Below are 15,378 nucleotides of genomic sequence, written 5' to 3' on the forward strand. Positions count from 1 at the left end.
TTTGTTTTTGGTGGTGGATTTACAGGCACTTATTACATTATTAAAAAGAACTAACTAAATGAATAAATAAAAGTGGGACATGCGTGGACCTATGTTGCATAAATCAAGAATTATGGTGAACTCAATTCTGTGCACTAGGGGTCAAAAAAAGAAAAAGAAATCTCACGTGCTATAGTTTCACCGTTTTACCCATGGGGTTGAGAGTGGTCAAGTGACATGATCCAAATCACACAGCTTCTAATAGGCAGAGCCAGGATTTGAATCCAGGTCTGTTTGGCCCCCAGTTCATTTCTCTTTTCATTATTCCATGCTAAGGTAATAAACATCAAAGCCTCAGACAGTAAAAACTAGATTCCTGGAGTCCATGACACACTCTCTCCCACCTGCCTAGGCCATATCTAGAGGCAAGTGCGCTGACGACGTGGTACCGTGTGGCCACACCCACCATCATCTGATCATGTATTTTAGGGGCATGTTTCCCCATTCATCTGAATATCAGGTCAGTACAGGTGCTCACCGCTTGGCCTGCATCCCAGGTCTGTGAGGCACACCTTTCTTCTTCATGAGTTTCTCCATGGCATTAGGGTGGATTATTGGACGGACAGGATGTCGTTTGTAGGTCCCAGGATACTTCTTCTCCACTGCTTGCTCACGCCTGAAGAATGAAAGAAAAAGCTATGTCTCATTCACCGCAGACAGAAAAGTTGGGCAGAATGTTTTCACAGGTTAACTCTACCCAGAGATTCTGGGCATACTTAACAGATACAGGCTATCTGAAGAATAGCAAGGTGGCTCTTCAGGTTAAAAAGGAAAAAAAAAAAATTCAAACTAACCTGACTTCATTTTTTTCTTCAGGTCGCAGATGGACTTGGAGGCCAACCCTCCTGTCCCCAACATGCCTCATGAGACACACAGCAGTGGCTGAAGTCCTACTTATTTTCAGCAGCTGCTGTTTTAGTCAGGACCCCAGGGTTTCTCACCATTCTCAGGAATACCCTGAACCACCTGCAGCAGCTGCCTTACTTCCCCAGGGGGCAGTAAGCTCCCATGCATCCACACCAGGCTCTTCTGGAAATGAGGACCCCTTTCCTGAGCCATTCGGCAGGTTGAAGTGGCAAAGGCTTGTCAAGCGCATAGTCCCCTAGAACCAGCTCTGTGGCAGCTCCACTCAGCTGTAAGCCTCACCGGGACGGGGACCTGTGCCCGGCACGTGCCCTAAGGAATGCTGGGTGGATGAATAAAATAGCTGCCAGTTCTGAGTAGCAGCAACCTGGACGAGTAGTACATTTCAGCCAATGGATAGACCCAAATCAGGACACAGTGGTCTGGATACATACTTGATTAACTCCTTCTCCCGCATTTCTAGCTGCAGCATGATGGCACTCAATTCCATGTATAAATTATTAGCCCGCTCAAGTTTCCTCTCATAGTGCTCACGAATATCCAAAGCATGCCTATCAAAGAAAACACGGAAGCAGTGAAGCTGATGAATGTGAGGGAGAACTAAGGTCAGCTCTAATGAAACAAGAACAGGGTGGTTTATCTCAAAAGCTCTTGCCCAAGGGCCCTCTAAATTTAAGACTCCCTTGTCCGATGCAAAGCCTCAGACAAGAGTGAGTGGGAGATGGGAAATCCAAGTTTTCCACTTAGTTGATTGTTAAGGGTCATATCCAGCCATATAGGATAGCCAGGAGGGCTACAGATAAAACTGAATGCAATTTATGTATAATGTACAGCCTTTGTCTGTGCAGTATTGGCAATATCTTAATAAGAATACAGTATAATATATGTTAAGGGAAATATGCAGTTAAAGCATGGTCACTCGTCACTCATTTATACTTATCCACACTACAGATCCTGTCTAATCTAGTGGTTATCTGAGAACATGTGTTCTATCCCTTGACAGATTATGAGCCTCTTGAGGCCAGGGACTACATCTTATAAACTTCTGACTTTTCATGTTACCTAGGACAGCGCCTGAATAAACAAATAGCATTGCTCCAGGAATCTTTGTTGCAGAGATATAATAAAGGAGGATAACAGAGGTTGGGGGGGAGACGATAAAAAAGTGATATAAGGGAGGACCAACTTTTAAAGAGAATAACAATAACCAGCAGAAGTGCAAGGTGTGTAGAAAATGAAATGATTCACAGCAAGGGTTCCTGCTAATATCTGAAGACCTGGGAATGAGAAGAGGTGAAGTAGGAGACATCAGCTGACCTGAGCTCTTCTCTGCGCCTTCGAATCAGTTCTTCATCTAATCGGTGGATACAAGTTCCTTCACTTTTGATCTTCTCAAAGTGTTTTTTTACTTCTTCTCTCCATTCAGCCTAGGCAAGGACAAATTAGATTTTGTTAATAGTCCAGGAGTTTTAATCCCTGATATAACCATAGGATCATGTACAAGATTTTCCCCCCTGTATGCTTCTACTAAAGAGCCTTATAGAATAGATGTTCAATAAATGTTATTTGATAGCAAAATATCTCATGCTAGTGTATCTGCATACCCTACCCCACTCCTCACCCCACTTTCTGTATGTAGTCCAGTACTCAAAGACAGTCAGTGCTGTCTTTTCTAATTTTCTTTCAGTACTAACCAAAAGAAACATCACAGCTGGCATGCTAGCCATCATCTCTGGAACAAAAGAGCTCAATTTTAAGTCAGGATGGTGGCTGAGAGAGCCTGGCTAGAAAGAACAGCTCTGATAACCATATGGTACAAGCATGTGTCAGTGACAATATGATTGTCTTTACATTTGGACCAGAATTCCTCCTAGGCTTTGTTTATGAAAATATCTTGAGAAAATATTTGGAATAGAAGATCCAAGGGGCAAGAACAGCAGGAGATGGGGATAAAAATATGGGGAATTATACGGGAATTTGGAGGTGGGGGAAAGAAAAGAAAAGAGAGAAGGGGAAGGAGGAGAAAGAGCACGGCCAAACATTTTAGTAGTTTGACAAAAATTTTAGGAGAGGGATGGATATCTAATGTGTGATTTAAGTTGTTCAAAATGTAAGCCTCTTCCAATTTCCTAAACCTTTAGTAAAGCCTCTGACATTCACCTTGACTTTGGATGAGTGTTTTTATTTGTTTTGTTTTTTTAAATCAAGGAAATGTGCTGAACTTCATGCTTAGGTCAAAGACAGGAAAAAGATAAAGGAACAACCAAAAGATGGCAGGAATGGGGGCCCAAGCAAACAGAGTCAAAGTGTCCATGAAATTATAAATCTCCCAGGAATTCACAGAAGTATTAAAAAGGACATTGGACTTTCCATAGGGCATTGAATTTCAGACCAATTTATCTAAATTTTAGGAGGTAGGAACATCTCTGCAGGAATATAGTCTACAGACCATTTCTAGAAAAGCAGCTAAAGGAGACGCTTCCTCAAATTATGTACACACTACTATCCCAAGAAGCTAATGAGATGATCTAAAATAATTTCTAGTGAAGGCTAGATATGTAACCAAATGTTTCTAATTGTATCATCTTCTAGAGCTATTCTATTACTTTCAGATTCATGTTAAAAATGATCTCTCTAGATCATGGAAGAAGTTATGCTTAAGTAGTTGTGAAGTTACAGAAGTTTCTCCCCAAATTTGCTGTTTCTCGTTTTTTAAAAAAGTCTTGATTGAATTTGCTACAATATTGCTTCTGTTTTACATTTTGGTTTTTTGGCTGGGAGGCATGTGGGATCTTACTCCCCAACCAGGGATCGAACCCACACCCCCTGCACTGGAAGGCAAAGGCTCAACCACTGGACTGCCGGGGAAGTCCTTCATTTATTTTTATAGAGGAAATAATATTGCAATTATTTAGAAAGTGGTCATCCTACTTATCTGTTTATAATACGTTAGATCTTCACATATATATATGTTGACTGACCATTGGGGAGAGATTTCTGTTAGTTGACTTTCGGGCATCAAACCTGACAGCCAACGTCATCAAAGAGCGGAGCTCTAGAATGCACTGTCCATTGTTTGGTAACAGTCTTTGACTGTATCTAAGCAGTAAATGCAGGTTTGGCTGAGCCCCAGGTAATGCTGTTCTCTCAGCCATCAGATCAAAGTCATGAAGTAGGAAGAGCATTTGAGCTTTAAGAGGCCAAAGATGAAAATCAAGAGTTGTTGGACCTGAAAAGGATAAGGGAGAGGGCCAAATGTGGGCCTTAAAGCATCCTCTTTTGTGAAAAACATGTCAGTAGATTCTACTCCAGCACTTAAAGAAGGGACCAGGAAAAGGAATACCTCCCTCTGGCAGTGAGGAATCAGATATCACAGATCGGATTTTTTAAATTCTGGAGGAAATAAACCTCCTGACATCTAGCTTACGGGAATGTGAAACTTAAAGAAAACCTTCTCAAGATTGAAACTTATTAAGAAAGTAGATTTCCCAAAAGAAGTTCCCTCTGTGGGAAAACACCAGGTACTGATTAATAATGTGTTTTTCCCAAAGGTACTGTGTTACAGGTAGATGTTAATTTTGGAGTTCCATCACTATACTTAGAATCTTTATGTAATAGGAGTTCCAATTTGCACTTAATCTGCAATTTAGATATTTCTGGGCATAACTAAGAAATGGAGGTGGGCAGACTGAAGCCAATTTGCACAGAGATTAAGGAGTCTATGAAAGAAAATATGAGGGAAGAAGGAATCCTGTGTGATCTTGACCTATAACAAAGCCATCAACATAGGAGTGGAGAGGCATTTCCCATTTGTTCCACTAATATCTGTAAAATTTTGGGCCATAATCAGCACTATTCTGCGACCTTTAACAAAATGTAACTCAACAGGGAAAGGAACAATTCATTGCATAAACAGAACAATGTGCAACTTTGGAATATGGAGAAGTCCAGAGCTTCTCCATAAAATAGCAGCTCCTGGTGGGTGATGGCAGTGCCTTAAGGATACGGCAGCATCCACTGGATGCCAGCTGGGGACTACAGCCTTTCAGCAGAAAACAGTACTAACCAATAAAGTAATACCCAGCAGATGCTTGGTGGAAGAGTGCTGTTCCAGCCAGAGTCACTGGAAAGTAGGGCAGACGTTAATATGAGGCTGTTTGAGATTCCCCCTGACTCGTTACTGGGGATTCCCCCAAACTGCATGTAAGGTGGAGGGAGGGAGTACGGAGTGCTTCACAAGGTACTTAAGTCCTGTGTAAGCAGGTAAGGGAAAAATACAGTGACAGTTGGGTTACTGTCATGAATGGAATCCTCTTTATAACCCACATAAGGCCTGGGAAAGGCTGTAACATCTAGAAGGTTTTTGTCTTCTCCAGTCTTTCAGTTATTCAATCAGTAGACTGAAGCTCTTGTACCCAAACCTTGCTCCTCTTCTCTCTCACAATATGTGTCAAAATGAAGCTGAATTAATATATCAATGGATAAATAAAATAGGGTATATCCATACAGTAGAATATTATTTAGTCATAAAAAGGAATGAAGTTGTGACATATGCTACAAAATAGATAAACCTTGAAAACATGCTAAATGAAACCAACCTGACACAAAAAGACAACTACTGTATGATTCTACTTCCATGAAATATCTAGAATAGGCAAATTCATAGAGATAGAAAGTAGAACAGAGATTACCAGGGGCTGTGGGGGAAGACAGAATGGGAAGTTATTGCTTAATGAGGTAGTGAGAAATTTTGAAAATAGATAATGGTGACAGTTTTATAACATTGTGAATGTAATTTATGCCACTGAACTGTATATTTAAAAATGGTTAAAATGGAAAATTATATATATATTTAACCACAATTTTTATAAAGTAAAAAAAGAAGTTGAGCCAGCTCCAGCCTAGCTTGAGGAATAGAGAAGCAGGATGTTGAGGGGCTAAGTAGTGGGAAAACATAGATTCTGAGTCAGAAAGGTCTTAGAGGTTGTCAAGTCCAAATCTTGATTGGCATGAGTCCTCTTTACTGTCTCCCCACGTAAGTGCCCAGCTTGTGCCTAAGCGCCTACTTGCTCATGATGAAATTACTCTTCTTTAAAATTTATTTATTTTATTTATTTTTATTTTTTGCTGTGTTGGGTCTTCGTTTCTGTGCGAGGGCTTTCTCTAGCTGCGGCGAGTGGGGGCCACTCTTCATCGCGGTGCGCGGGCCTCTCACTATCGTGGCCTCTCTTGTTGCGGAGCACAGGCTCCAGACACGCAGGCTCAGTAGTTGTGGCTCACGAGCCTAGTTGCTCCGCGGCATGTGGAATCTTCCCAGACCAGGGCTCGAACCCGTGTTCCCTGCATTGGCAGGCAGATTCTCAACCACTGCGCCACCAGGGAAGCCCCCAATGAAATTACTCTTAAGGTAGAAGAGTCTGTCCCTATAATGAGCTATCTGTCTGCAACTCCCAGCCCCTGAATTTCTGGGTGGTCATGGTGGCACTCAAAAGGAAACTAGAATGGTGCAAAGACAGAGGGATGTGAAAGAGCTCGGAAGCAGGGCACGTGACATACCTAGCAGCTGGGATCTGGGACCAGGCTAAAATGTTTTCTAAAAACTCATACCAAATGTAATTGAATACCAGGAGCAATAATTGCCTACTTGGAGAAATGGGTTATTGTCTAGGAATGAAGCAATAGCTTTGGCAGAATCTAATATTGTACTGAAATTGGTTGCTTTGTTCATCTGTTCTATATATGCTGTTTCCTTATACATGTGCTGTTGATGAGAAACAGATGAAGCATTTTCTCTTAGGAAGGCGTCAGCTGGGCTCTTGTCAGCACTCTTGACTGACAGTTCTGGGGGAAGGTGGCGACCAGCAGCTAATAACCATTGATGGATGACTGATGAGGAAAGGGTTTGGTCAGCAGGCAGGAGGCAAGGCCGCAGGTATAAAAGTGCTATTGAAAAGCAAAACTATGTGCTAAAAAACTAGTTCTTGCCCATTGAGGGAGGATAAAGTCAAAAGACAATTAATTCCTATTTAATTGTGGAATTAAATAGGAATTTAATTTAAATAGGAATTTAATTGTGGATGGAGCTCCCTAGCTGCCATCTTATCCATCTCAGGAGTTCATCAGAAAAAGTACCCAGAATCTCTACCGTGGCATATACTCAGCAATAAAAGGAATGAACTATTGATATGTACCACAACATGGACAAATCTCAAATGCATTATGCTAAGTGAACGAAGACAGGCACAAAAGCCTACATATCATATTATTCCATTTATATGACGTTCTGGAAAATACAAAACCATAGGAATAGAAGACATATCTTTTTAGCAAGGACTGGGGCTGGGAGGAAGGGACTGGATACAAAAGGACGTGGAGAAAATTGGAATGATGAAAATATTCTGTATCTTGTTTGTGGTGTATATATTTGCCAAAACACATCAAATTGTACAAGTAAAAAGGATGTATTTTATGTTTGTAGATTATACAGAATAACGTGACTTAAAAAAACTCAATCTTAAATTCCCAATTAGAGTTTGAGATGTCCTAGGTAATTTTATTTCTAGCTTCCTATGTAACTTTTTCCTTTCTATAGTAGCAGCAAATACCAAGGACTTTAGTTATTAGATTTTTATAAACATGTCTGAGATATATGGCAGACATTGTTATATCTATTTTATATGTGGGAAAATAGAGGCCCAGTGGCATCCAATTACTCATCCACATTAATGGTGTAATGGTGACCAGAATCCAGGTCCCCAGACTCAAAGACCAGTGCTTCTCACATATATTAAATACCCATTCCTCAAATAGCAACCCATCTTCTTTATAATTAGCAACCAGTAAATAACTATTTTCCCATTTCTAATAATAAAAACAAGGATAAATGGGTCTTAAAAAAAGAAAGAAAAAGTATCCAGAATGTAACACCTCCAAGGAGGCTTAATTTCTATAGCTTTGTGGGAGGTGAATAATAATATCTTAACAATCAAACAGTTCTTTACAGTTTATAATGCACTTACATGTTTATTATCTTATTTGATCCTCACCAAAACTCCACAAGGAAGGGAAGATATGGTTATCCTCATTGTTTAGATGAGTAAGCTGAGGTTTAGGGAAATTTAGTGACTTATCCAAAGTCACAGGACAGGGGTTTAGGCTCAAAATCTGTTACTTTTCCCAGTACCTCCCTCGTTAGTCCATAAATATTGGGTTGGCCAAAAATTTCGTTTGGGTTTTTCCGTAAGATGGGTTTTCATTCGGGAAAAACCCAAACGAACTTTTTGGCCAACCCAATACTTTATTATCATTAGCCAGAGATAGTCTGAATTTCAGACCCAGAAACAAATCAGCTTGTAAATACCCGAAAGATTTTAGGAACTAGCAAGGGTATTTTGAACTATTTAAGGAGAGGTAAAATTTTATGCTGGGAGAAAAATGTGGTAGAATGTATGAATATTAAAAGATGTCCAATGCACTGTTTTTCCTTTCTATTCCTTTTCCTCCCCTTCCTTTCCTTTTCATACTCTTGCTCTCAGAGAACCTTCTCTGAGTTTAATCTTAATGCTGCATAGATTAATAAAAGTGAATTTACACAAGTAAGGATACTAACTGCGGGGACTTAGTTGTACTACACAGTGTTTTATATATATGGTGGGTATTCAGAAAGTGTGGCGCTGGCTTCAGAAGTCATATTCTGGGAGCACACAAGTAGCATCTGTTTAGAATTTGATGTCTTCCAAGTATGTACAGTTATACTCTCAATGGCTTGTGGCTTAGTATTCTCACCAAAAATTGCTTTTCAGAATTGTGGTACGTATAGTTTTCTTGTAAAGGAAGCAACGCTGTGATTGTAACCATATCTTAAAGTCTGAAAAATTTCCTGGAGAGTACTCACTATTATTCTCTTTCATTTCACAAGAGGACTTAAGTCTTCTTCTTAACCAAAGAAAATATATGAAAGATTTCTAATCCAGTAACCAATACCTACATGTATTTTTATAGATAGGCAATAGTTTTAATAGTTCTAAGGGAATTTACCTGAATGCATATCAAAGAACATAGGAAATGTCATGAAGTTATCCTCTTATTTTCTCTAAAATCAAACACTTTACTTACATAAGAATCCCCCAGAAACACTAAAAAACTATAGGGGCAAGCCAGACTATTCAAAGACAGTGTGGGGAGAGCTAAGTTTGTGGGTCATAGCATGTTAGAACTTCAGGCAATAGAGGAAAGGTCTCTGATTTATTATTCCTTAGAAACTGCAAAGACCTTGTTCCTTAATTAAGATATTCCCCAATATCTGATGGGCGGAATATCTCTCTGTTTATCAGACACCAGAGAAGCAAGTACTCCAAGCCTCTGGTTGGGCCAGGTAATAAAGCATATTGGAGGACTTGTTTAACTCCCAGGGATGATGCCCCTCCCAGTCCAGTTGGCTTTCAATGCATACTTTCCTGGTAGGTAAACTCATCACCCATTGGAGTTGGGGGCTATTAGGAGTAGACTGAGACACTAATTGGTAATAATATTTCTTCTCTGAGAAGAAATTCTCTGAAAATGAATCTCTGAAATCATACTGGAAGTCAATGCAGAGATGGAATTCATCTTGCAAAAATTCATTTTGGAAAGTGAGAAGAAATTTCTTCTGTATGAGAAGAAATTAGGTAATACTATATTTAAAATTCTATAAGCATAAAGCTACAATTTAAGATCATCACAATTATTTCAAAAGCCATAGTTTCATCCCATTTTACTCCTTTTGCTATTGCCTGGGTCTGGTAGGGGTAAGTAAGGACCTCATGTATACTGATCCCTCACGACTCCCTATCCATCTTGACAGTGGTTAGACCACTGATCCTTATGCCATTTACAGCATTTTTATTTAATGGTCACAAATTTATCAGTAATGCAACCATGCCTTACAACATGTGACGGCAGATTCTCTTGTCAAGAGGTGAAATCTATTTCTCAATCTGGGTTAGCCCGTGACTTGCATTGGCCAATGAGACATTAGCAGCCACAATGCACACACAGGCTGGAAAGTCACGTGTGCGCTGGGGCTTGCTCTCTTGCTGCATTTGGTACCCTGAGCAGACCATGTGAACCAGCCCAAGTTAGCCTGCCGAAGGATAAGAAGCCACGTGGAGGAGAACAGAGGTGTTCTAGCTAATAGCCAGCTAATCGCTGGCTTTGTGAATGAGACCATCTGGAATCAGCCAGCCTCCCAGTCAACCTGGCAACTGACTGCAGACACGTGAGTGATCCCAAGTCAAAGCCAAATGAAGAACCACCCAGCATAGATTACAAACCCACAGAATCATGAGCTAAACAACAGCTTACTGTTTTAAGCCATAAGTTTTGGGACTTATGCCAAAAGTAATGGAGCCATAAGTAATGGAGTAAAGGCTAACAGATACATTAAATTATATTTTATTTGGTGCTACTAGGTGACACACTTAAAGTTAGTGAAAAGCCTAATTTAATCAACGGGCTCTCTCTGGGATTTAATTTTCCTCCTCTGTACTTTAGCTTTTCTAACTTTAAGGAAAGCAATATTTTCATGAAGGTCAGCAGTAATTCTAATTCAAATGTATGTACATACAGTTTTCATATCCTCTTTTCCTCTTTTCTCTCCAACAACTTCACCAGAACCCACTAGGAAGATGATATTTTAATACATGCTATCTTCAAATAAGAGAATAATATATGTTAAGGGCTTAAAAAACTCCAAAAATGTCATACGTGTGAGGTATCATTATTGTTTCACAATGAATAGAGTTATATAATTGCTATCAGAATCAGAATACCCTTACTCCTTCTCACTGAGAGTTTCCTGTCTCTGTTTAGCAGCACCTGGAACAGTTTCCAGACTTACCTGAGACTTGAAGTAAGTTTCTTGTGGGGTGGCAAGTACATCCGCAGATGCGATGTCTAAATGCATGAGTGTCTGCCGAAAAGAAGGTCGATTGCGAGGTTTACTCTGCCTAAAAGTTAAAAAAAAAAAAAAAAATAGCTTGTGCATTGGAGAAGTTGTGTCCAGGAGGATAAAGATTTTACTCTACTTTATAAAAAATATTTTTGACTCCATGTGTGGCTATGTCTCAGGCAGTTTTGATGTACTGAAGAGCAAAAGGAAAATGTAATTATGAGATACCTCTAATGATGAACTGGAAATCTCTAGGATCTGTTTTATAATAATTATCCCTTAGGACTGGTAAAGTAATGATAGCTATCATTTACTGAGGCCTACTATTTTAAGATATCACACCAAATTCTTTATTTATACCTTTTAATTAATCACAACACAACAACTCTATGAGTAGGTGTTACCCCCATTTTACAGATGAGAAAACTGATACTTGGATGACATACCCAAAATTACACAGATAAAAAAGGGCAGAGCAAGTATTTGAATCCAAAGTTCTCAAATTCCAAGTCTCCTAGACTTTACACAAAGTAAGGTTATTCACTCCAAATACACGTTAGAGACTTCCTTGCAGTTTTAAATATAGTTTAGAGAGTTTTATATATGGTTTTGAGGAAGAAGGTAAAAGAGAATATTGGGAGAAACATATTTCTTACCATGTCTGCTTCATAAGGATTTTGAATCCATCAGGGCAAGTGGAAGGAACTGGAAGGTGTAGGCTATTGCTTCCAACACCCCAAATAATGGCTGAAGAGTCTACATCTTTGTATGGGATCTCTCCTGTCAGCAGCTCCCAAAGCACCACTCCAAAAGACCTACAGTAGCACCGGGAACAAGTATAAAAGACATTTCAGAAAGACTGACTTGTATTTTAGTTATTCATTTATTAATATTCAATCGAATATATACCCAGTTTTAAAATTCTAATATTGTTATAGGAAAAATAGAAACAGCCAGGAAAACTCTGAAAAAGAAAATTAGTGAGGGGGTAACCAACACTATCAGATATTAAGACATACTATAAGGCTTCAATAATTAACACTGGTGATCAATAGTCAGCCAGAATATTGGAATGGAATAGAAATCCAGAAATAGACCCAAAACATATAGGAATTGAGTATATGAGAGAAGTGACATCTCACACCAGTGGGGAAAACTGATTATTCAATAAATGCTGTTGGGAGAATTGGGGAAACAAATTTACACTTCATCTTACATCAAGGTAAATTCTAAATGTATCAAAGATTTAAATGTGAGAAACGAAATCATAAAAATTGTCAAAGAACACATGGAAATTAAAAAAAAAGAATCTTAGAATGTTGAAGTCTTTTCTAGTTAAGAAATCCAGAAGCCATAACAGGAGAGATTGATAAATCAAACTGCTTAAAAGAAAATCTTGCTGTGGAAAAAAACTTCCACCATAAGAAAAACAACAAAAGTGAAAAGTACCTATAATTTATATACACAAAAGGATAATCTCCTTAATATATAAAATACTCCTGTAAATTGATAAGAATAAAAGATCAGAAAGCTTAGTAAAGGATTAGAGTAGTTCACAAATAAGAAATTACAAATGGTTCATAAATATATGAAAAAATGTACAACCTTATTTATAGTATTAGAAGAGGAATGCAAATTAAAACTGCACATATGACACTTTGTTTACCTATATGGTTGGCAAAAAAATCCCAAAGTTTAACACATTTTATTGCTGAGACTGTAAAAACACTCTTACACATTTCTTTTGGGAACATAAATTGGTATAATCCCTAATAAGGACACTTTGGTAATAATTACCCAAATTACAAATGATCCCACATTTCTACTTTATCTTATTTACTCTAAAATTACATGCAATTTTAACATATGCTATTTTTTTGGTTTTAAGTCTAAAAGTTACTAGTAGCCAATATTAAGAATGGAAGAAAAACAACTATAGGGAAATATACCGGGGTTTTTGTTTTTGTTTTTTTTTGTTTTTTTTTCTGCCAGGCCACGCAGCATGCAGGATCTTAGTTCCCTGACCAGGGATTGAACCCGTGACCCCCATAGTGGAAGCGTGGAGTCCTAACCACTGGACCGCCAGGGAAGTCCCAAGGGAAATATACTGTTAATAGCAGAGATTTGTAACCTCAGAGGAAAAGTTAATAAAGATTAACTCCCCCTCCAAAAAAATAAAGCCCATCAGGGCTGTTTAATAAAAGGGCAAACAGTCCCATACACCTCAAATAGGTCTAAATCATATAACTGTATCACAAAGTACATCACTGATATACCCAATGATGGTCTGAGTCACCAAGAATAGGTAAACTTTGTTCAACATATTTTATTCAAGAAGGTGAAAATTATGTAGTATATTTCAGAAAGACTTTTATACTAAATGGCTATATAAAGTGAACTTTTAGTTTTCCAGAAAGTTCAGCATATTCTCTGGGAGTCCCCCAAACTGATGACTTACTGAATGGATATTCACCCTAATTCCTTCTCCCCCAGTCCTTCTTACCAGGTGTGATGATCATGCTGGGTAGTACCTCAGATTATATGAGACTGAAACCAACCAGAAGTGAGTAATACTAAAGAATATTTTGGGAAAGTAGACATGTTGAAAGAGGAAAGCGCTAACAGGGTGAAAGTGGGAACAGGCTTTCTGGTTGGCACAGATTGCACCACTCACCATATATCGACTTTTTCAGAGACAGGTTCATTCCGTATCACCTCTGGCGCCATCCATGCTACTGTGCCAGCGAAGGACATCTTGGTACTTTTATCACTAAGTTCCTTAGATGTACCAAAATCTGAAATTTTTACTGCATCTGTGTGAGTCACTAAAACACTTTAAAAAGAAATAAAGAAAACATCCAGATCGTTAGTATTAATGAAAATCACGACTAACTGGCAACTGAAGATTTTGTTTGCTGCCTCCTACCTTGCAGAATTCAGCTCTCGAGTTCCAGTACTACTGGGGCATTAGCTACACACCACAAACAGCATCATTCATACTTGTGAGGTAGCATAGCATAGTGGGCTTTCTACATCTGGTTTTATCCTGCCTCCACCACTGCTAACTGTGTGACCTTTGCCAATTACTTAATTCTTCTAAGACAGTTTTCTCATCTGTAAGATGGAGACAATTCAAGTCACAGTATCTTATCCACAATTCAAAAATCTCCAAAAATTCTTTATAAATATTTTTTCATATATATAAAGCAAACTCAACTTATCCCACTTTGTGCAACTGTCAAAGGTTTTGCTGCAGATTTATGAATGTGGCTGATCATAGGATGTGGCCCCAGACTTCGCTGGGGGTGTAAGGTAATGCCCTATGTTACATTTCTGAAATCATCTGACTCCAAGAGCTTTGGATGAGGGATTATGGGTCTGTAATAATGGTCTCATAGGATTTTCATTTGAACTAAATGGGGTAATATATGTAAAGCACCCATCTCCATAAACATTGGTCTTCATCCTTGCTGGTCTCAGACAACTCAACAGGAAAAACACTTCTTTTAAAACACTGATTAAATGATGGCCAACTAAAATCATGCATGGCACCATGACACAAGGGATTCATTATTATAAAAGGCTAATAAGTATGCTGGGATTCCATTAATGTTGATAAGGAAAAGCAGGAATAAATTTAAGCTTAGGTAGATTCCACACAAGTCATGTTATACTTGTTACAGTGATCTGGGTTGTGACTTGGGGCAAACTTCTTTTGCTAGCCTTAAAGTGAATAAAATCTAGTACCAGTCAAATACAGAGAATTAGCATCCACACACACTAGACTGAATTCACTTGAAATAACCTGTTTAGAACTTTAAAATGTAATGAGTTAGGGTTTCAGAGGCTTAATGATATACAGACTTAATTTTAACAAGAAGTCTTAATACTCAAATAGTATCAGAATCGAGGCAGCTAGAAAACAGAAAACTTCTCAATCTATCTCCTTCCTCCTCTATGTGAACCAGGAACTTGACATTTGCCCCCCTCCCCGCCAATGTCAGATGGCTCTCTACCAAACAGTTCATTGCTTATGATTGCTTTAGAATACCTTCATCCATATCTTAACCCTGGTTTTGTACGTGACATACAAAATTTACATAATTTAGGAATTTTGATTTAATCATGTTAGTCTTGGTGAAAATGCATAAGGATTAAAATATCATGGGATATGTGAGATAACTGGAGAATTGCTGGTATCATATACGCTGAAAGTAAAAAAAGGTGATAAGCTCCTAGTAAGAAAAACACTAGAAGCTTCCTCTTCTGCCTCTTTTGTTCTGCTCATTATGGGACCTGTTAGTATGACAAGAGGGAAGAGCCATGGGAGGAGACTAGAAAAGATACAACGTTGGGACTTTCGTGAAGGCTTCTGAGACAAAGTTGGGGTCATACAGCCTAAGGATTTAATGTAGGTAATGAAATCTCTCTTTACAGCAGATTGACCTTTGTCTTCTCAGTGTCAGCTTGGAACCCAAAGAGGCCAAGGCTGCTGGAGGTTCGGGATGGTACTGATAGCAGAGGGAAAGACTTACTAGATAACAAAC

The 15,378-nt window shown here is 38.7% G+C and overlaps 1 protein-coding gene across 1 annotated transcript in view; it reads right to left on the reverse strand.

The window, feature by feature from the left end:
- Positions 1-15,378, reverse strand: part of MAP3K13 (mitogen-activated protein kinase kinase kinase 13) — a 155,965-nt gene that overhangs the window by 11,245 nt on the left and 129,342 nt on the right. The window contains exons 6-11 of the mRNA XM_027109730.1: positions 13,506-13,664; positions 11,488-11,646; positions 10,781-10,889; positions 2,221-2,330; positions 1,338-1,454; positions 518-655 (exon numbers count right to left, since the gene is read on the reverse strand). Of these exons, the coding sequence (XP_026965531.1) occupies positions 518-655; positions 1,338-1,454; positions 2,221-2,330; positions 10,781-10,889; positions 11,488-11,646; positions 13,506-13,664 (792 nt within the window). The remainder of the gene's footprint in view (positions 1-517; positions 656-1,337; positions 1,455-2,220; positions 2,331-10,780; positions 10,890-11,487; positions 11,647-13,505; positions 13,665-15,378) is intronic.

Source organism: Aethalodelphis obliquidens, unplaced genomic scaffold, assembly GCF_003676395.1.
Source record: "Aethalodelphis obliquidens isolate GAN/ISIS:26980383/991018 unplaced genomic scaffold, ASM367639v1 scaffold1, whole genome shotgun sequence".
Lineage (NCBI taxonomy): Eukaryota > Metazoa > Chordata > Mammalia > Artiodactyla > Delphinidae > Aethalodelphis > Aethalodelphis obliquidens.